Below are 21,798 nucleotides of genomic sequence, written 5' to 3'. Positions count from 1 at the left end.
ACCTTTATGAGTATGTTCCTGCTGTCTCTCTTTTTCTCATTCCTGGTACCTTAGTACCTTAGATCCTTGTGTCCAGGATTATTATTAACTGCTATTCATTGCAATTTAAAAAATTTTTCATGAGGGTTATTCATATGAGTTACCTTCTTTCAGAGAAGATATATGCTTACTTCCAGATATCTAAAAGTACCATCAATCTGAATTTTAAATTAAATTTTGGGCTTGACCAGCCCAACAATGTAAATTTATACAGCAGATCCATGTGATGGCCAGATCACTGTTTCAGTCTTACATGGGTTTGGTCTGGAAATTTCTTTTCCTCTCACCTGACAACCCTGAGGATTTTTAGTTCTAGGAGAAAGATTGGTCCAAATAGTTTAGTCTACCATTTTATCAGAAATGGATGTCCTTTGTGTTTTTTAAGCATTTTCCAATTTATTATAAGAAGTCTTTGTAAATACAAATTTTTGCTAAAGAAATTTATTAGGTTCGTGATCCTGTGTACAAACACACTAGGCAGTTTACAGATAACTTATTTAATAAATGAAAGGAATATACATTCATATAACTGTAAAAAAAATGAAGTGATTTTGATCATTAAAACAAATTTATACAAAATTGCTGATTCCCAGATTCATCCTCAAAGTGTTTATAATACAGGTAGACTTTGAGCTGGATGTTGTAGAATAGACAAGACTACATCTCACTAAGGAAGGGGTCAGATTATTTAGGTCAGGGAAACAGCATTACTGAGAGGCAGGGGAATTTGTTTTAAACAAGAGGCATTCACAGTAGGGTGCAGACTCATAGATGAAACTAACCTGACTAGTTCTTGTTGAAAGTAATAGGAAGTATTATGGAATACAGAAGAAGTTGGCCTTGCTCTCGAATATCTCAGAAAACCTGACAAAATTGTTTTGAGTAGCACAGTGGGATGCCCAGTATAGAACTTAATCACTGGAGAGGTAAGCATGATTTGTAGTTTCCTTTAAATTCTCTCTACAAATGTCTTATAAAATAGAGAGAGGGAAATAAAGTTTATTTTGAAAGGTGTGTTCTGCCTCTTTCTAAGCATTTGCTTAGAAACTTAATAATAACAGTATGTAGCATGTACATGTAAATGTAAGCATTTGCTTAGAAACTTAAGTTAACAATAACAGTATCTAGCATGTACATGGAAATCTTTTGTCCTTCATATTTACTGCTACCAAAGCCCTTCCTGTCTATGCCCTACCTAAAGACTCAACGTCTCAATATGAAATATACCACACCTGTCTCTCTTGTTTATGCTAATAGCTTGGCTTGTTTTTGGTAGATGGCACAATATGAGGAAACCCTGGTGGTGCAGTGGTTAAGTGCTACGGCTGCTAACCAAGAGGATGGTGGTTCGAATCCACCAAGCGCTCTTTGGAAACTCTATGATGCAGTTCTACTCTGTCCTATAGGGTCGTTGTGAGTCGGAATTGACTCGACAGCAGTGGGTGGGTGGGCACAGTGTGAGTGGGTCACTGGTTCTCTTTCTTAATCCAATTTTATTGGCCCTGTTTTTATAGACATGCCTCAGATACTTGGACAAATTATTGCTTGGCCTTCTTTTCCATATCCATTTTAAAATCTTTTCTAAAGTTTTCATTAGTATTTTAGTGGGAGAGGCTGGTACTAACCAGATACCTTTTTAAACCAGAAAAATCCCCTAGATTTTTAGAGAAACAGTATCTTTATATGGTCCATCTCCTAAAATCTCCTAGTCATTTGTTCATTTGGCAGGCATTTATTCAAGGTCTTTTATTTGCCAGGTGTCTTAGAGATTTCCATTTCTGGCATAATAATGTCAACTATGCATAAGGCAGCCATTGTAGAACCTGACCAGACTGAATAGGGCAAATGGCTGGATTATGTATACTAATTTTAAAACCACAACTAGGAGCATGCAAAAATCTTGGCCTTTAAAGCTGCTCCACCGAGTGAGCATGATGAGTCGTTTGTAAGCTTTTCTATTAATACTTGTTGGTGTTTAAAATCTTTACATTGAAATTTTCTGTACTAGACCTTTGTTTTTCCTGTGAATTGGGGGAAAGTTGCTTTTAGTTTATTTTGGCAGTGGAATACCTGTAGCAGTTTTGAGTGGGAACATATTTTGGTAAAACTTTCTCGAAGGTGACATTTTGTACTTTCTGAATTTAGGTAATTCAATAGCTGATGAAAAATGGCTAATTCAAAGGAATTGGAGCTTTTGAAATTCTAGTTTATAACCCATAATTAAAAAGTGATGTTGATAAAATGTTTTTTCTTATTTTAGTTTAAGCCACCTGCACTTAAAAAATCAAATTCTCCTGGAACTACGTCATCAGGATCTTCACGATTACCACAACCCAGTAGCACTAACAAAGCTGTTGTAGGTAATGAGATCCATAAAATAACCTGAGTTTTTAAAATACAGGTTTAGTAGAGAAGGAAATGAAGATAGTGGTCTATTCTGGGCTATTAAAATACATTTTAAAACTAGGAAAGAGATGTGGAGGATGAATAATTATTTCTGGGTAAAAATAAAGTATCTTTCAGTAGCTTCTACTTTAGATATTTTTTTTTTTTTTAGCTTAAATGTCTGTTCTTGATTATGTTATTGATGAATCTTTTGGTCACAATAGTCAACCAAGTTCTTTTTCTTGATTCTTTGACCAGAATATTTTTCCTTCTTTTCCTGTTTAGCTCTTCATACCTTTCTGAACTTTCCCGTTGTCTTTAATAGACAAATGTTTAATGGTTTGAAGCATATATTGACCCAAGTATGTCTTTATTTATATATAAACTGTAAGAAAGAAATTTAGAAATTAGAAATAAAGAATGTTATTTATCGTTCCCTGAGAATATTATTTTATTTTTTAATCTTCTTAGGTATAACTTGTTTTATTGCCACAAAGAGTATTACTAAAGTATCGGCTTTCTTGTCAAATGCTTAGTTTTATATGATTTTTCTTTTTCAGAGTGTTGTTAAAACTAATGCTCTTTTGTTGTAAGGTGCGCCTTCAGGTAAAGTGTCTTCAGTTAGCAGCTCTTTGGGAAACAAACTTCAGACCTTATCTCCTTCCCATAAAGGGATAGCAGCCCCTAATGTAGGGTAAGTCTGCATTGAATTTAATTTATTAGTGATATGTATTTAAATGTCGTTATGGTTTCATCTTGCTTTGAAAATTGGCTTTTTCATTAAGTTTAGTTTTATTTACAGTTTCATTTGTCTTTTAATGTATTGCTGGTCAAGGGCACACTCAGTGCTGTTACAACTCTAAATTAGTAGAACCATTTTGGAAAATAACCTAGTGACATTTATCAAAAGCCTTAAAAACGTTCTTACTTTTGATTGGGGAATTTTACTTCTGGTAATTTAATCTAATGAAATCACTTGAAATATGGAAAGTTTTTATAATAACTATAATTTATTAGGAAACCCTGTTGGCGTAGTAGTTAAGAGCTATGGCTGCTAACCAAAGGTCAGCAGTTTGAATTCTCCAGGTGCTCCTTGGGAACCCTATGGGGCAGTTCTCTTCTGTCCTGTAGGGTCACTAAGAGTTGGAATAGGCTTGATAGCAATGAGTTTGGTTTTTTTTTTTTTTTTTGAATAATTTGTTAAGCAATATATATCAGGCAGTGTGCTAGATATTTTAAATATATTTTTGTTAAAGCTACCTTACTACCATAGAATGAGAAGATCAGAGAAGCAAAGTAATTTGCCCAAGGCCACACAGCTGATAATAGTTTGAACCAGCATACAAATTGGAATCTAGTTGACTCTAAAATATTTCAAATGTTTTTATTATAATTGAAAAAAATAAGATTGCTGCTATGAAAACTACAAAGGGATATTAAACAACAATAGAACATACATAAAATTTAATAATACCCTTTTGCTATAATAAGAGAAAAATCTAAGACACAAAATTGCATGTGCAGTATGATAGAACCTATAAAAATATGCATAGGGAAAAGAAAAACAACAAATGAAGCATACCAAAAATTTAACAGTGGAATTTGAAGTGATTATTTTCCTTTTGCTTAATTATTTTTTATACGTTTTGTCTTTCTAAAGTGTTACATACATGGTTTTTGATAAAACAGCAAAATTAAACTTTCAGCAGTATTTTAGTGAGATAAGAATTGCTGATAACACTAGAGACTTTGACAGAAGGCCACCTATTCCGGTAGAGGATCACTTCCTCTTTGGTTTTGGTAAATCAGAACCTTCAGGGTAGCCACATGACTGTTAGAATGAGAGCCTATGCGTGTGTCTTTACAGATTAATTAAAGTTGATTAAGGAAATACAGCAAACATTATTTTCAAGTACAGGTAATCTGTGGCTCATATTCAACTTTGGTTCTTATAGAGGAACTCTAAATAAGAGTATCTATTAAGCAGGAGGAGCTGCCTTTTGTTTCCCAATTTGAACTACACAGAAAATGCAGGACCTGAAAGGAGTTTCATGTGGTTACCTTTGTAGAAAAAGAAATCAGTTAACAAGATTTAGTGTGTTAATTTTTCCCCCTTATCACTGTTTCCAAAAGGGAACAAATAGGCCAACAGTAAGAAAGAAACAGGTTTTCAGTAAAATAGGTTGTTGAAAAGTAAATAGCTATCATCATCCAGTGGTAAAAAACGAATCTGATGTTTTTTTTCCTTCTCTACTGAGTTATCACATTTGATGTTTAAAGTACAGACATAGCAATATGTTTTTTTTTTTTTTAACTTTTATTAAGCTTCAAGTGAACGTTTACAAATCCAATCAGTCTGTCACATATAAGTTTACATACATCTCACTCCCTACTCCCACTTACTCTCCCCGTCTTGAGTCAGCCCTTTCAGTCTCTCCTTTCTTGACAATTTTGCCGGCTTCCCTCTCTCTCTATCCTCCCATCCCCCCTCCAGGCAAGAGTTGCCAACACAATCTCAAGTGTCCACCTGATATAATTAGCTCACTCTTCATCAGCATCTCTCTCCCACCCGCTGACCAGTCCCTTTCATTTCTGATGAGTTGTCTTCGGGGATGGTTCCTGTCCTGTGTCAGCTGAAGGTCTGGGGAGCATGGCCGCCGGGATTCCTCCAGTCTCAGTCAGACCATTAAGTTTGGTCTTGTTATGAGAATTTGGGGTCTGCATCCCACTGATCTCCTGCTCCCTCAGGGGTCCTCTGCTGAGCTCCCTGTCAGGGCAGTCATCGATTGTGGCCGGGCACCAACTAGTTCTTCTGGTCTCAGGATGATGTAGGTCTCTGGTTCATGTGGCCCTTTCTGTCTCTTGGGCTCTTAGTTGTCATGTGGGCTTGGTGTTCTTCATTTTCCTTTGCTCCAGGTGGGTTGAGACCAATTGCTGCATCTTAGATGGCTGCTTGTTAGCATTTAAGACCCCAGACGCCACATTTCGAAGTGGGATGCAGAATGATTTCATAATAGAATTATTTTGCCAAGTGACTTAGAAGTCCCCGCAAACCATGTTCCCCAGACCCCCGCGCTTGCTCCGCTGACCTTTGAAGCATTCATTTTATCCCGGAAACTTCTTTGCTTTTGGTCCAGTCCAATTGAGCTGACCTTCCATGTATTGAGTGTTGTCTTTCCCTTCACCTAAAGCAGTTCTTATCTACTGATTAATCAATAAAAAACCCTCTCCCACCCTCCCTCCCTCCCCCCCTCGTAACCACAAAAGTATGTGTTCTTCTCAGGTTTACTATTTCTCAAGATCTTATAATAGTGGTCTTATACAATATTTGTCCTTTTGCCTCTGACTAATTTTGCTCAGCATAATGCCTTCCAGGTTCCTCCATGTTATGAAATGTTTCAGAGATTCGTCACTGTTCTTTATCGATGCGTAGTATTCCATTGTGTGAATATACCACAATTTATTTACCCATTCATCCGTTGATGGACACCTTGGTTGCTTCCAACTTTTTGCTATTGTAAACAGAGCTGCAATAAACATGGGTGTGCATATATCTGTTTGTATGAAGGCTCTTGTATCTCTAGGGTATATTCCTAGGAGTGGGATTTCTGGGTTGTATGGTAGTTCTATTTCTAACTTTTTAAGATAACGCCAGATAGATTTCCAAAGTGGTTGTACCATTTTACATTCCCACCAGCAGTGTATGAGAGTTCCAATCTCTCCGCAGCCTCTCCAACATTTATTATTTTGTGTTTTTTGGATTAATGCCAGCCTTGCTGGTGTGAGATGGAATCTCATCGTAGTTTTAATTTGCATTTCTCTAATGATCGAGAGCATTTTCTCATGTATCTGTTGGCTGCCTGAATATCTTCTTTAGTGAAATGTGTGTTCATATCCTTTGCCCACTTCTTGATTGGGTTGTTTGTCTTTTTGTGGTTGAGTTTTGACAGAATCATGTAGATTTTAGAGATCAGGCGCTGGTCGGAGATGTCATAGCTGAAAATTCTTTCCCAATCTGTAGGTGGTCTTTTTACTCTTTTGGTGAAGTCTTTAGATGAGCATAGGTGTTTGATTTTTAGGAGCTCCCAGTTATCGGGTTTCTCTTCATCATTTTTGGTAATGTTTTGTATTCTGTTTATACCTTGTATTAGGGCTCCTAGGGTTGTCCCAATTTTTTCTTCCATGATCTTTATCGTTTTAGTCTTTATGTTTAGGTCTTTGATCCACTTGGAGTTAGTTTTTGTGCATGGTGTGAGGTATGGGTCCTGTTTCATTTTTTTGCAAATGGATATCCAGTTATGCCAGCACCATTTGTTAAAAAGGCTATCTTTTCCCCAGTTAATTGACACTGGTCCTTTGTCAAATATCAGCTGCTCATACGTGGACGGATCTATGTCTGGGTTCTCAATTCTGTTCCATTGGTCTATGTGTCTGTTGTTGTACCAATACCAGGCTGTTTTGACTACTGTGGCTGTATAATAGTTTCTGAAGTCAGGTAAGGTGAGGCCTCCCACTTTCTTCTTCTTTTTCAGTAGTGCTTTGCTTATCCGGGGCTTCTTTCCGTTCCATATGAAATTGGTGATTTGTTTCTCTATCCCCTTAAAATATGACATTGGAATTTGGATCGGAAGTGCGTTAAATGTATAGATGGCTTTTGGTAGAATAGACATTTTTACTATGTTAAGTCTTCCTATCCATGAGCAAGGTATGTTTTTCCACTTAAGTATGTCCTTTTGAATTTCTTGTAGTAGAGCTTTGTAGTTTTCTTTGTATAGGTCTTTTACATCCTTGGTAAGATTTATTCCTAAGTATCTTATCTTCTTGGGGGCTATTGTGAATGGTATTGATTTGGTTATTTCCTCTTCGGTGTTCTTTTTGTTGATGTAGAGGAATCCAAGTGATTTTTGTATGTTTATTTTATAACCTGAGACTCTGCCAAACTCTTCTATTAGTTTCAGTAGTTTTCTGGAGGATTCCTTAGGGTTTTCTGTGTATATAATCATGTCATCTGCAAATAGTGATAACTTTACTTCTTCCTTGCCAATCCGGATACCTTTTATTTCTTTGTCTAGCCTGATTGCCCTGGCTAAGACTTCCAACACGATGTTGAATAAGAGCGGTGATAAAGGGCATCCTTGTCTGGTTCCCGTTCTCAAGGGAAATGCTTTCAGGTTCTCTCCATTTAGAGTGACATTGGCTGTTGGCTTTGCATAGATGCCCTTTATTATGTTGAGGAATTTTCCTTCAATTCCTATTTTGGTAAGAGTTTTTATCATGAATGGGTGTTGGACTTTGTCAAATGCCTTTTCTGCATCAATTGATAAGATCATGTGGTTTTTGTCTTTTGTTTTATTTATGTGATGGATTACATTAATGGTTTTTCTGATATTAAACCAGCCTTGCATACCTGGTATAAATCCCACTTGATCAGGGTGAATTATTTTTTTGATGTGTTGTTGGATTCTATTGGCTAGAATTTTGTTGAGGATTTTTGCATCAATGTTCATGAGGGATATAGGTCTATAATTTTCTTTTTTTGTAATGTCTTTACCTGGTTTTGGTATCAGGGAGATGGTGGCTTCATAGAATGAGTTGGGTAGTATTCCGTCATTTTCTATGCTTTGGAATACCTTTAGTAGTAGTGGTGTTAACTCTTCTCTGAAAATTTGGTAGAACTCTGCAGTGAAGCCGTCCGGGCCGGGACTTTTTTTTGTTGGGAGTTTTTTGATTACCGTTTCAATCTCTTTTTTTGTTATGGGTCTATTTAGTTGTTCTACTTCTGAATGTGTTAGTTTAGGTAGGTAGTGTTTTTCCAGGAATTCATCCATTTCTTCTAGGTTTTCAAATTTGTTAGAGTACAATTTTTCATAATAATCTGAAATGATTCTTTTAATTTCATTTGGTTCTGTTGTGATGTGGTCCTTCTCATTTCTTATTCGGGTTATTTGTTTCCTTTCCTGTATTTCTTTAGTCAGTCTAGCCAATGGTTTATCAATTTTGTTAATTTTTTCAAAGAACCAGCTTTTGGCTTTGTTAATTCTTTCAATTGTTTCTCTGTTCTGTAATTCATTTAGTTCAGCTCTAATTTTTATTATTTGTTTTCTTCTGGTGCCTGATGGATTCTTTTGTTGCTCACTTTCTATTTGTTCAAGTTGTAGGGACAGTTCTCTGATTTTGGCTCTTTCTTCTTTTTGTATGTGTGCATTTATTGATATAAATTGGCCTCTGAGCACTGCTTTTGCTGTGTCCCAGAGGTTTTGATAGGAAGTATTTTCATTCTCGTTGCTTTCTATGAATTTCCTTATTCCCTCCTTGATGTCTTCTATAACCCAGTCTTTTTTCAGGAGGGTATTGTTCATTTTCCAAGTATTTGATTTCTTTTCCCTCGTTTTTCTGTTATTGATCTCTAGTTTTATTGCCTTGTGATCTGAGAAGATGCTTTGTAATATTTCGATGTTTTGGACTCTGCAAAGGTTTGTTTTATGTCCTAATATGTGGTCTATTCTAGAGAATGTTCCATGTGCGCTGGAAAAAAAAGTATATTTTGCAGCAGTTGGGTGGAGAGTTCTGTATAAGTCAATGAGGTCAAGTTGGTTGATTGTTGTAATTAGATCTTCCGTGTCTCTGTTGAGCTTCTTGCTGGATGTCCTGTCCTTCTCCGAAAGTGGTGTGTTGAAGTCTCCTACTATAATTGTGGAGGTATCTATCTCGCTTTTCAGTTCTGTTAAAATTTGATTTATGTATCTTGCAGCCCTGTCATTGGGTGCGTAAATATTTAATATGGTTATGTCTTCCTGATCAATTGTCCCTTTTATCATTATATAGTGTCCTTCTTTATCCTTTGTGGTGGATTTAAGTCTAAAGTCTATTTTGTCAGAAATTAATATTGCTACTCCTCTTCTTTTTTGCTTATTGTTTGCTTGATATACTTTTTTCCATCCTTTGAGTTTTAGTTTATTTGAGTCTCTAAGTCTAAGGTGTGTCTCTTGTAGGCAGCATATAGATGGATCGTGTTTCTTTATCCAGTCTGTGACTCTCTGTCTCTTTACTGGTGCATTTAGTCCATTTACATTCAGGGTAATTATAGATAAATAAGTTTTTAGTGCTGTCATTTTGATGCCTTTTTATGTGTGTTGTTGACAATTTCATTTTTCCACATACTTTTTTGTGCTGAGGCGTTTTTCTTAGTAAATTGTGAGATCCTCATTTTCATAGTGTTTGACTTTATGTTAGTTGAGTCGTTACGTTTTTCTTGGTTTTTGTCTTGAGTTATAGAGTTGTTATACCTTTTTGTGGTTACCTCATTATATACCCCTATTTTTCTAAGTAAAAACCTAACTTGTATTGTTCTATATCGCCTTGTATCACTCTCCATATGGCAGTTCAATGCCTCCTGTATTTAGTCCCTCTTTTTGATTATTGTGATCTTTTACCTATTGACTTCCATGATTCCCTGTTATGTGTATTTTTTTTTTTAATTAATCTTAATTTGTTTGTTTTTGTGATTTCCCTATTTGAGTTGATATCAGGACGTTCTGTTTTGTGACCTTGTGTTGTGCTGATATCTGATATTATTGGTTCTCTGACCAAACAATATCCTTTAGTATTTCTTGTAGCTTTGGTTTGGTTTTTGCAAATTCTCTAAACTTGTGTTTGTCTGTAAATATCTTAATTTCGCCTTCATATTTCAGAGAGAGTTTTGCTGGATATATGATCCTTGGCTGGCAGTTTTTCTCCTTCAGTGTTCTGTATATGTCGTCCCATTCCCTTCTTGCCTGCATGGTTTCTGCTGAGTAGTCAGAACATATTCTTATTGATTCTCTCTTGAAGGAAACCTTTCTTTTCTCCCTGGCTGCTTTTAAAATTTTCTGTTTATCTTTGGTTTTGGTGAGTTTGATGATAATATGTCTTGGTGTTTTTCTTTTTGGATCAATCTTAAATGGGGTTCGATGAGCATCTTGGATAGATATCCTTTCGTCTTTCATGATGTCAGGGAAGTTTTCTGTCAGAAGTTCTTCAACTATTTTCTCTGTGTTTTCTGTCCCTCCTCCCTGTTCTGGGACTCCAATCACCCGCAGGTTATCCTTCTTGATAGAGTCCCACATAATTCTTAGGGTTTCTTCATTTTTTTTAATTCTTTTATCTGATTTTTTTTCAGCTATGTTGGTGTTAATTCCCTGGTCCTCCAGATGTCCCAGTCTGCATTCTAATTGTTCGAGTCTGCTCCTCTGACTTCCTATTACGTTGTCTAATTCTGTTATTTTATTGTTAATCTTTTGGATTTCTACATGTTGTCTCTCTATGGATTCTTGCAACTTATTAATTTTTCCAGTATGTTCTTGAATAATCTTTTTGAGTTCTTCAACAGTTTTATCAGTGTGTTCCTTGGCTTTTTCTGCAGATATCCTAATTTCATTTGTGATATCATTAAGCATTCTGTAAATTAGTTTTTTATATTCTGTATCTGATAATTCCAAAATTGTATCTTCATTTGGGAAAGATTTTGATTCTTTTGTTTGGGGGGTTGGAGAAGCTGTCCCGGTCTGCTTCTTTAAGTGGTTTGATATGGATTGTTGTCTCCGAGCCATCACTGGGAAACTCGTTTTTCCAGAAAAGCCGCTAAAAAAAAAACTGCAGTCAGATCCCTATCAGAGTTCTCCCTTTGGCTCAGGCTATTCAGATGTTAATGAAGCCGCCTGGGAAGGGTGGGGGAGGGAACAGAGAGATAGGAGAGTAGCACCTCAGAATATAGCCAGAGTTGCTTGTCTTGCTTGGAATGACTGTTATATCTGAGATTCCCGCGGGCGCGTCGCCTATGTGTGCTGGCTGTGTGGAGATTGCCCCCGGGGGGTCTGGCCCGCTGGAGTCACGGTCAGATCCTCCGCTTCCAGCCCCACGCCCAGCGTCAAGGCTCCCCTACTGGGACGGTGCACTCTCAACTCCAAAATCAGTCGCTGCCTCCCGGGGACTTCTCGTCTCTCCAGCCGCGTGGCCGTGCCGCCCCCGTGAACTAGGTGGGCCCCCTCCCGGGGTTAGTTCAGATGGGTGGAGTAGCTCCCTGTGCTTGTGCCGCGACCGAGTGTCCTGGCTGGAACGCTGTTCTCCCCACTCCAATACCAGTCGCTGCCTCCCGGGGACTTCTCCTACCGGCTGCGTCCCACGCCGCCCGCGCGACCCGGCTGGTCCCCTTCCCGGGGTTAGTTCAGGGGTGGAGCAACTCTCCGTGTTTATGGCGTACCTGCGTGCAGTCCTAATCCCTGCGGGACGGTTCCCCGGCTCGGATGCTGCTCTTTCTGCTCCAAGATCAGTCACTGCCTCCCGGGGACTTCTCCTACCGGCTGCGTCCCACGCCGCCCGTGGAACCAGCTGGTCCCCCTCCCGGGGTTAGTTCAAGGGGGTGGAGCAGGTCTCTGTGCTTGTGCCGTACCTGACTGGTACGCTGGCTCCAGGCTCTGGAAACAATCGCTGCTTCCCCGTATTAGTTCGTTCTCCGTCTCTAAATCTGTGTTTGTTGTTCAGGGTTCGTAGATTGTTATGTATGTGATCGATTCACTTGTTTTTCCGTGTCTTTGTTGTAAGAGGGATCCGAGGTAGCGTCTGCCTAGTCCGCCATCTTGGCTCCGCCCTCGCAATATGTTTTTTTAATTTTACAAAATTGTTTTACCATATCACAGAAATTGCCTTCATTTTAGGTTATAGTGTTTGAACATGTTGTTTATAGTTTTATGGATAGATTATAAATTAAAAGGCCACTTTTAGTTCTCTCTCCGATTACACTGATGATTTTCTCAGGTGGCAATATTAAGCTGTACTGACACACTATAGTCTCAGGGACTGTAAAATTGTCTGGGATAGTGAAAAGGGGCACTGACCTTGGAGTTAGAATGCTAGGCTTCTAGACCCAGCTCTGCCACTGAATAGTTATGTGACTTTGGACACATCTCTCTCTTACTTTGACAGCATCCTGTGACTCTGCTTAGACCTTGATAACTGTCTAAGGAAATCTGACCAACATTTATATTCCTAAGGGAAAATATGTTCTCCTAACAAGTAGAGGTTGGAGCACAATAATTTTGTATGTTATGCACTGTTTATAATGCCATGAAGGTTTAAAAAATTCCTAGTTGCTGCACATTGTATTGAAGTGTCAACCATATCTGTTAAAATTCTGATTGCCCATTTTATGTATCATCCTAATGTGTTAAGGGAGTGTCTTCAACTACTGGAGAGTGATAGTGTTCTCGTCTGGACAATATATTACTCTACTAAACTAGAACATTAGTATATTGTTAAGGGCTGTTGAGTCAGTTCTGACTCATAGCGACCTTACATACAACAGAACGAGATGCTGCCTGGTCCTGCACCATCTTCATAATCGTTGTTATGCTTGAGCCCACTGTTGCATCCACTGTGTCAGTCCATCTCATTGAAGGTCGTCCTCTTTTTTGCTGACCCTCTCCCCTACCAAGCATGAAGTCCTTCTGCAGATACTGGCTCCTCCTGGTAACACGTCCGAAGTATGTGGGATGAAGTCTTGCCATCCTTGCTTCTAAGGGGCATTCAGGCTGTACTTATTCCAAGACAGATTTGCTCGTTCTTCTGGCAGCCCATGGTATATTCAGTATTCTTTGCCAACACCATAATTCAAAGGCATTGTTAGTATATTACAAGGATTATATTACTATTAATATATTAAATTAGAATCATTCATGACTATTTAGTATCGGTGTTCATTGCTTTTTTGCAGTTATTGATGTAATGATTTGTTTGATGTCTGTTTCCCATGTTAGATTGTAAGCTCCATGATAGCAGAGGTTATGTCTACCTTGTTTACAGATGTAACTACAAAATCTAGCATAGTGCTGGCACATTGACAGTTGATTCAGGATTGAGTGAAGGTGGAATTAAGACATCTGGCTAGCTGTAACATTAAAGAAATTGAGCATCTCCCGAAATTAGTAAAATGAAGTCATTTCGGTGGCATTGAATTGTTTAAAGCTCAGTGTATATAATCTATTTTCATGACCACCTTTAATCAGGCATACCAGTGATCTGTAATATTTAGCATATACTGGAGTTATACCTCAGAAAAATTTATCTTTGCCCTTGGACAAAGCCACCATGTTTGATAATTAACTTCTAGATAACCCATGGGTCAAATCTGAAATTTTTTTTTTTTTAAAGCAATGGAAGATTTTCCCATTATTCTGAAAGACGATTATCCTTAATCCTAGGAGATCTTAAGCCTGCAATGAAACACAGAGCTTTTAAATAAATATTGCCACATTTGAATTGTGTCACAGGGTTTACAGTTAAGCCTTGAGAATTATGTTTTTGTAAAGGTTAGTTGCCAGTTTAAATGACTATGTCAGCTATATTTTTCAGCTGCTAAAATGTAAATTTCAAAGATTTATTGCTGTTTAGTATTATGAAAAACAGAAGTATACATTGGAATTATGCTAGGACGGAAGTGGGAAAATTACAGCAACAGAATGCATGTAACGAGCATTTTTTAATTAAAATTGAATTCTGTTTCTCATACTTTTATTATATTAAAAACCCCAAAACCAAACCCATTGTCATCGAATTGATTCTGACTCATAGCTACCCTATATGACAGAACACAATAAAAGAACTACCCCATAGGGTTTCCAAGGCTGTAAGTCTTTACGGAAGCAGACTGCCACGTCTTTCTCCCATGAAGCAGCTGGTGGGTTCAAACCGCCAACTTTTCGGTCCGCAGCTGAGCACTTAACCTCTGCACCACCAGGGCTTCTTATATTAAAAATGGGAAATATATGTCTAGTTTTTAAATATATCCTTGTATGGATGGAAACATGCGTTGCTCATAAGCCATTCTCTGACATATACATGAAAAATTATATGTATTTTTTCATCTTTCTGTCTTTTACTATAGATGTAGACACGCCTAAAACAACCTAGAGCTGCTGAGCTTGACTTCTTATTTGAATAACAATGACTGAGGCTATGGGACTAGGAAACTAATTTTGTCATGTAACTGAGATAATAAATTAGTCTATATTGGACTGATGAACTTTGGAGAAAAAGTAGGGAATGATACATTTCAAAACTTTGAATGGCACAGAGCATCATAGCTATGGAGATCTACAGAGATACAAAAACTACAAAATAAAAATTGTCATGCCGACTCCTATTTAAGGTGTGTGTCAGAGTAGAACTATGCTCCATAGAGTTTTCAACAGGTGATTTTTCAGAAGTAAATCGCCAGGCCTTTTTTCCAAGTTGCCTCTTGGCGACTCGAACCTCTAACCTTTTAATTAGCAGCCAAGTATGTTAACCATTTCCACCCCCCAGGGACAGATAGAAGATACCACTTGGCAAACTTTTCCCAGTATTATTTCATAAATCATCTCTTTTGTGTCTCTACCTATTATTATTGCTACAAATTGCAAGATACTCAGTAAGCCAGACTATCAGTGACATTTTCTAAGTCAACAGTAAGCACGGACCTTTTTTAAGTTAAATTTTATATCAAGTTAGGCATAGGTTGATATATCATTGTCAGATATTTCTTAAATGCTCATGAGCTATGAATATTTTGAAAGCCTGTAAGCTAATATTCCTTTCTATGTGTACTACTCATGTCATGGCAGTTATATGCAACTGCATATAATCGTTTTAAATTAAAAAGCCTTGGTCGAGGTAGAGCAATGTATCATCTGTAGAAATGCATTAGCTTGGAAAAAAGTAATATATTTTTTGTTGGGGAATACAGGATTGTTGTTGTTGTTAGGTGCTGTCGAGTCGTCAGTATACAACAGAACAAAACACTGCCTGGTCCTCACAATCGTTGTTATGCTTGATCCCATTGTTGCAGCCACTGTGTCAATCCACCTCATTGAGGGTCTTCCTCTTTTTGCTGATCCTCCACTTTACCAAGCATGATGTCCTCCAGGAATTAGTCCTTCCTGATAACATGTTCAGAGTACATGAAATGAAGTCTCACCATCCTTACTTCTAAGGAGCATTCTGGCTGTACTTCCTCCAAGACAGATTTGTTCGTTCTTCTGGCGGGCATGGTATATTCAGTATTCTTCGCCTGCACGGTGATTCACAGGCATCAGTTCTTCTTCGGTCTTCATTATTCATTGTCCATCTCTTGGGTGCAGTCATGAGGCAATTGAAAATACAATGGCTTGGATCAGGCGCACCTTAGTCCTCAAAGTGACATCCTTGTTTTTCAACGCTTTAAAGAGGGCAAAAAAAAAAAAAATTTTTTTTTTTTGCAGCAGATTTGCCCAATGCAGTATGTCACCTGATTTCTTGACTGCTGCTTCCATGGGTGTTGATTGTGAATCCAAGTGAAATGAAATCCTTGACAACTTCAGTCTTTTCCCCGTTTATCGGGATGTTGCTTATTGGTCTGGTTGTGAGGATTTTTGCTTTATGTTGAGGTGTAATCCACGCTGAAGGCTGTAGTCTTTGATCTTCATCAGTAAGTGCTTCAAGTCCTCTTCACTTTCATCAAGCAAGGTTGTGTTGTCTGCATATTGCAGATTGTTAATCCGTCATCCTCCAATCCTAATACCGTGTTCTTACAGTCCAGCTTCCTGGATTGTTTGCTCGGCATATAGATTGAATAAGTATGGTGAAAGGACACAACCCTGACACACACCTTTCCTAACTTTAAACCATACAGTGTCCCCTTGTTCTATTCAAATGACTGAATGCCTGTTGGTCTATGTGCAGGTTTCTCATGAGCACAATTAACTATTCTGGATTTCCCTTTTTTCACAATATTATCCATAGTTTGTTATCCACACAGTCGAGTGTCTTTGCATAGTCAATAAAACACATGTGAACATCTTTCTGTTATTCTCTGCTTTCAGCCAAGATCCATCTGACATCAACAATGATATCCCTTGTACCAAGTCCTCTTCTGAATCCAGCTTGAACTTCTGGCAGTTCTGTGTCTATGTACTGCTGTAACCACTTTTGAATGATCCTCAGTAAAATTTTACTTGTGTGTGATACTAACAATATTCAGTAATTTCTGCATTGTTTTCTATCACCTTTCTTTGGAATGGGCACAGATATGGGTCTCTTTCAGTCAGTTGGCCAGGAAGCATCTTTCAAATTTCTTGACATAGACGAGTGAGCACCTCCAGCACTGCATCTATTTGTTGAAACATTTCAGTTGGTGTTCCAACAATTCCAGGAGCTTTGCACCTTCAGTGCAGCTTGGACTTCTTCCTTCAGTATCATTGGTTCCTGATCATATGCTACCTCCTGAAATGGTTAAACATTGACCAGTTCTTTTTGGTACACTGACTCTGTATATTCCTTCCATCTTCTTTTGACGCTTCATGCATCATTCAGTATTTTCCCCATAGAATCCTTCAGTATTGCTCTCGAAGCTTGAATTTTTTTCTTCAGTTCTTTCAGCTCGAGAAATGCTGAGCATGTTCTTCCATTTTGGTTTTCTAACTCTGGGTCTTTGCATATTTAATTATAATACTTTTTCTTCTCAAACTGTCCTTTGAAATCCTCTGTTCAGCTCTTTATCATTTCTTCCATTCGCTTTAGCTACTGTACATTCAAGAGCAACTTTCAGAGTCTCTTCTGACATCCATTTTGTTTTTTTTTCTTTCTTCATGTATGATGTCCTTGATGCCATCCTACAACTTGCCTGGTCTTCGGTCATTATTCAGTGTGTCAAATCTTTTCTTGAGATAGTTTCTGCGTTCAGGTGGGACATAACTTGAGGTCAAATTTTGGCTCCTGTGGAGTTGCTATAATTTTCTTCAGCTTTAATTTGAACTTGCATATCAGCAGTTGATTGTCTGTTCTGCAGTTGTCCCCTGGCTTTCTTCTGAGTTTCTCCATCATCTCTTTGCACAGATGTAGTCAGTTTTATTCCTGTGTATTCCATCTGGTAAGGTCCATGTGTATAGTCTCTGTTTATGTTCTTGAAAAAAGGTATTTGCAATGAAGAAGTTAATGGTCTTGCAAAATTCTGCCAAGGGACCTCTGGTGTCATTTGTATCACTAAGGCCGTATTTTCTACTACCAATCCTTCTTTTTTCCAACTTTTGCATTCCAATACCAGTAATTATCAATGTATATTGATTGCATATTTGTTCAATTTCAGACTGCAGAAGTTGGTAAAAATCTTCAATTTCCTCATCCTTTGGCATGAGTAATTGATGTGTAAATTTGGATAATAGTCATATTATCTGGTCTTCCTTATAGGCGTGTGGATATTGTCCTATCACTGACGCCACTGTACTTCAGGAGAGGTCTTGAGATGTTCTTTTTGACAGTGAATGTGACACCAGTCCTCTTCAATTTGTCATTCCTGGCATAGTATATACCATATAATAATCTAATTCAGAATGGCCAATACCAGTCCATTTCAGTTCACGAATGCCGAGGATATCGATCTTATGCAGTCCATTTCATCTTTGACAGCTTCCAAGTTTCCAAGATTCATGCTTTGTACTTTCCATCTTTTGATTATTAATGGGTATTTGCAGCTGTTTCTTCTCATTTCCAGTCCTGCCACATCAGGCCCCAAAAGCTTGACTCCATCCACATCAGTAAGGTCGATTTTACTTTGAGGAGGCAGCTCTTCGTAGTCATCTTTCAAGTGCATTGCAACCTGAGGGGCTTATCTTCCAGTACTATACTAGACAGTGTTTTGCTGCTATTTATATGGTTTTCACTGGCCATTTTTTTCAGCAGTGGACTGCCAGATCCTTCTCCCTAGTCTGTCTTAATCTGGAAGCTCTGCTGAAACCTGTCCACCATGGGTGACCCTACTGGTATTATGAAATACCGGTGTCATAGGTTCCAGCATGACAGCAACATGCAAGCCACCACAGTAGGACAAACTGACAGATGTGTGGTGGAATACAGGATAATGTAGTCATATTTATCATAACCCCTTAATATATGATAAAATAAGAACAATTGCATCATTGAAATCTGCCTTTCAGTTAAGGTTTTCAAAATCTGAAAATACTGCATCCTCATATATAGAATTTTGATCTTTTAGAACAGAGGTCATTGTCTTAGTAATGTAGTGCTGCTATAATAGAAATACCACAAGTGGATGGCTTTAGTTTATTTTCTCACAGTAAAGTTGACTAAAAGTCCAAATTCAAGGTGTCGGCTCCAGGGGAAGTCTTTCTTTCTGTGTCAGCCCTGGAGGAAGGTCTTTACTGTCAATCTTCCCCTGGGCTAGGAGCTTCTCCGCGCAGGAACCCCAAGTCTAAAGGACGCTCCCTGCTCCCAGTGCTTCTTTCTTGGTGGTATGAGATCCCCAGCTCTCTGCTTGCTTTCCTTTCCTTTTATCTCTTGAGAGACAATGGTGGTGCAGGCCAGACCCCAGGGAAACTCCTTTTACATTGGATCAGGGAGGTGACCTTAGTAAGGGTGTTACAATCCCACCCTAATCCTCTTAACATAAAATTACAGTCACAGAATAGAGGACAGCCACACAATACTGGGAATCATGGCCTAACCAAATAGATACACACATTTTTGGGGGACATAATTCAATCCATGACCGTCGTCAAACAATGATCCAAGTGCCAGATCCTACTAACCACCTATTTTTTTTGAAACATAGCCATGCTCATTTGTTTACGTATTGTCTGGCTGCTTTTATGCTACGACAGCAGAGTTGAGTGGTTGTGACAGAGATGGTTATAGCCCACAAAGACTAAAGTAGTTCCCATCTGGCCTTTTACAGGCAAACTTTGCCAACTCCTACTCTTGAATAAGTAAAGTATTATAGGAATTAGATATTTATAGTTTGAAGGTATGAAATTTGAGGGTTCCCTGTCGCTATGAGTCGGAATCGACTCGACGGCACTGGGTTTGGTTTTACATGTATCAGTTCCCAAAGGTAGAACTGCTAGTTTTTAAGGCATGTGGTATACCCAGTAGCTTAGATTTGTATTCCATGGAGCCACTGTGGTTAAGTTATATAATAAAACAAATCATCATTGAAATCTGCCTTCCCATTAGGTTTTCAAAATCTGAAATTTTGGTGTCCTCTCATATATTGAAACCACTAGTGGAATATATTTAATACTCTCATTAGATAATTACCTTCAGATTTTTATTAGATCTTACACATCTCATTTCTCAAATTGAACTTCTGTTGTATCTCATGTAAGATTTGAACACTTATTAACATAGCTAGAGAAATCTCTCCTAAAAATGTAGTCTAAAAAATTCTTTATTTTAATTTCTGTAACTTTTTTTCTGACAAATCTTTTTTTTTCCTTATTCTCATATCCATAGATGTCTTTTGAAAGATAGCCACTGTTTTGAACAATATTCCTTTGATAATTGTTAAGCAGCTCAAAGAAGAATCTGGTTAGTTAAGTAAAATTCCAAATAGGTGAATTTTCCAGTACTCTTTTTGGTTTTAAAAAAATTACCAGATTTTAATTTCATGCATTTTAGAAAATATATACATATATTTAATGAAGGCCATTTTTAGAAACTTTTAAATCATTGTGTAAACACCGCCACCTGCAAATTATAATACCGTTTACAATGATGAGTAATATGTACATGTGAAAGGGGCTGTTTTAATTCCACATACCTTCCCTAAGTGCCTGCTATTACTCATAATTCATATTTATAGGCTACTGAAAGATCATAAAAATAAATAAAATGTGTCCCTCCTCAGAGATCCTCGTAGTCCAGAGAGGTGAACGTGTCTTCTTAGACAGTAAGCTCCATAAGCACAAGCATGAGGTTTATCTTATTTACCACTATATCCCTAGAATGTAGCACAGTGCCTGACACATAGTTGGTGCTCAGGGCTTCTACAGGGAGTGAATGAGTGAGAGTGCACGAATACAAAGGCATCCCTTAAAAAGAGCATACCAGTGAAGTTAACAAGCAGTGATGTGTCGTCAGTAGTCATTTTAAAATAATTCTCCTAATTTGACCTTCCCTGCTCCTTTCTATGAATGCATTTTGATTGGCAGGAATATATATGATTCAGTTATTTGGTTGATGTAAAACAATAAAACGTCTTACAAATCTGTGGTTTTTCTTAGTATCCTCTGGATAGAGACCCATTATACTTTTGGTAAAAAAATAGGAAGTTTCAGATGTCATGATTGCTTAACATTTTTACATGTGAATTTTCAGGATTGCTTTCCAGGCTTTTTCAGTATTTTTCACATAGGGTCATATTTTACTTTTCTCTGGGTAGAGTTCAGAAATAAACTCGTTCTCTGTTAGAAAGTCATATGAGGTAAAAATATAATATTTATTTGATACCTTTTTTATATTTTTGCATTTTAAAATGCAGAAGAAATCATAAGATAAAACAAGAAAAAAAGAGGTTCTATGAATTCAGGGAAGGGGGAAAAGTTAGATTATTAGTGAATGATAACTTTCACTTTCCTTCCAGTTTTAGTAATTTGCTTTGAAACAGTTATTTTCCTTCCTAAATTTCTTTATCGATTCTGTTGCCCTGCTATATAATGTGACATTTGTTTGGGTGTACATCAAAATTAGCAAAGTGACCTGAGTATTTAGAATTTTCAGGTCTATAATTACAAACACTGTGTGAATTCTCTGAAGATTCTTTTTGAAATTAGTTCTTACTCTGGCAGTCAGATAATGAATTAAGGGCTTGGGGGTAAAGGGGCAGGGGTGGATTCCTGATGAACTAGAATAATGTCTAGTTTTTTTTTTTTTTCTTTAGCTATATAAAGTAGCAAACAGTAGCAATCTCCTTATGGGTACACCTTTATATATTTTAATAGTAAGATGGACAAGTTAGGCCCTCCACTTCGAACTGGAAGAGATGTGCAAAGGTTATATGACAGTGATACAAAATCAAACAGTGCCATCAAAAGACATGAGTTATTACCCATTTACAAGTAAGTATTTGTAACTCAGTTTGGTTAATCTCTTTTAGATATTTCCTTAAAAGGCTTTATATGCTAGGATACCATAATTTGTACATTCCTTTAAAAAATCTTAATTTAATTATTTTATAATAAAAAAAAGTTCTAAATATTTAGGACTTAAAACACTTTGATTTTTTTGATGAACACTTCTACTATGCTAAATAAAGCTCTTTTTAGAGCACATGTTTTATTCCATTAAATTTTTGTTTTTAAAGTGTTGAAATAGCAGCCTCCTTCGGTAATTGTTATTTTTACGAAGCATTTTTTTTTAAGGAGGAGTATTTTTAAAAAGACAAGTATGGGGGATATTATGCCATTGTATTATATAATATTGATTTTCTTTAGTTAAGCAGATGATGAATTATTATTAAAAAGCCAAAAGAAAAATGATATTAGAAAGCATTCAATCTTGGGAACCTTAGGCTTTCTGTTAGGTAGAAATATT

The 21,798-nt window shown here is 37.3% G+C and overlaps 1 protein-coding gene across 2 annotated transcripts in view; it reads left to right on the top strand.

The window, feature by feature from the left end:
* The window catches only part of ZC2HC1A (zinc finger C2HC-type containing 1A), a 71,154-nt gene that overhangs the window by 30,835 nt on the left and 18,521 nt on the right, over positions 1 to 21,798 (top strand). Inside the window, exons 6-8 of one of the 2 annotated variants that reach the window (XM_049854464.1) lie at positions 2,300 to 2,399; positions 3,019 to 3,118; positions 21,207 to 21,323. In XM_049854464.1, coding sequence (XP_049710421.1) covers positions 2,300 to 2,399; positions 3,019 to 3,118; positions 21,207 to 21,323 — 317 coding nt within the window. The remainder of the gene's footprint in view (positions 1 to 2,299; positions 2,400 to 3,018; positions 3,119 to 21,206; positions 21,324 to 21,798) is intronic. The other variant, XM_049854463.1, reaches the window with a different exon arrangement.

The sequence above is a fragment of the Elephas maximus genome, chromosome 15 (genome assembly GCF_024166365.1).
Source record: "Elephas maximus indicus isolate mEleMax1 chromosome 15, mEleMax1 primary haplotype, whole genome shotgun sequence".
NCBI lineage: Eukaryota > Metazoa > Chordata > Mammalia > Proboscidea > Elephantidae > Elephas > Elephas maximus.
Note: the sequence above shows the minus strand (reverse complement) of the source record. Positions and strands in the feature narration are given on the sequence as shown.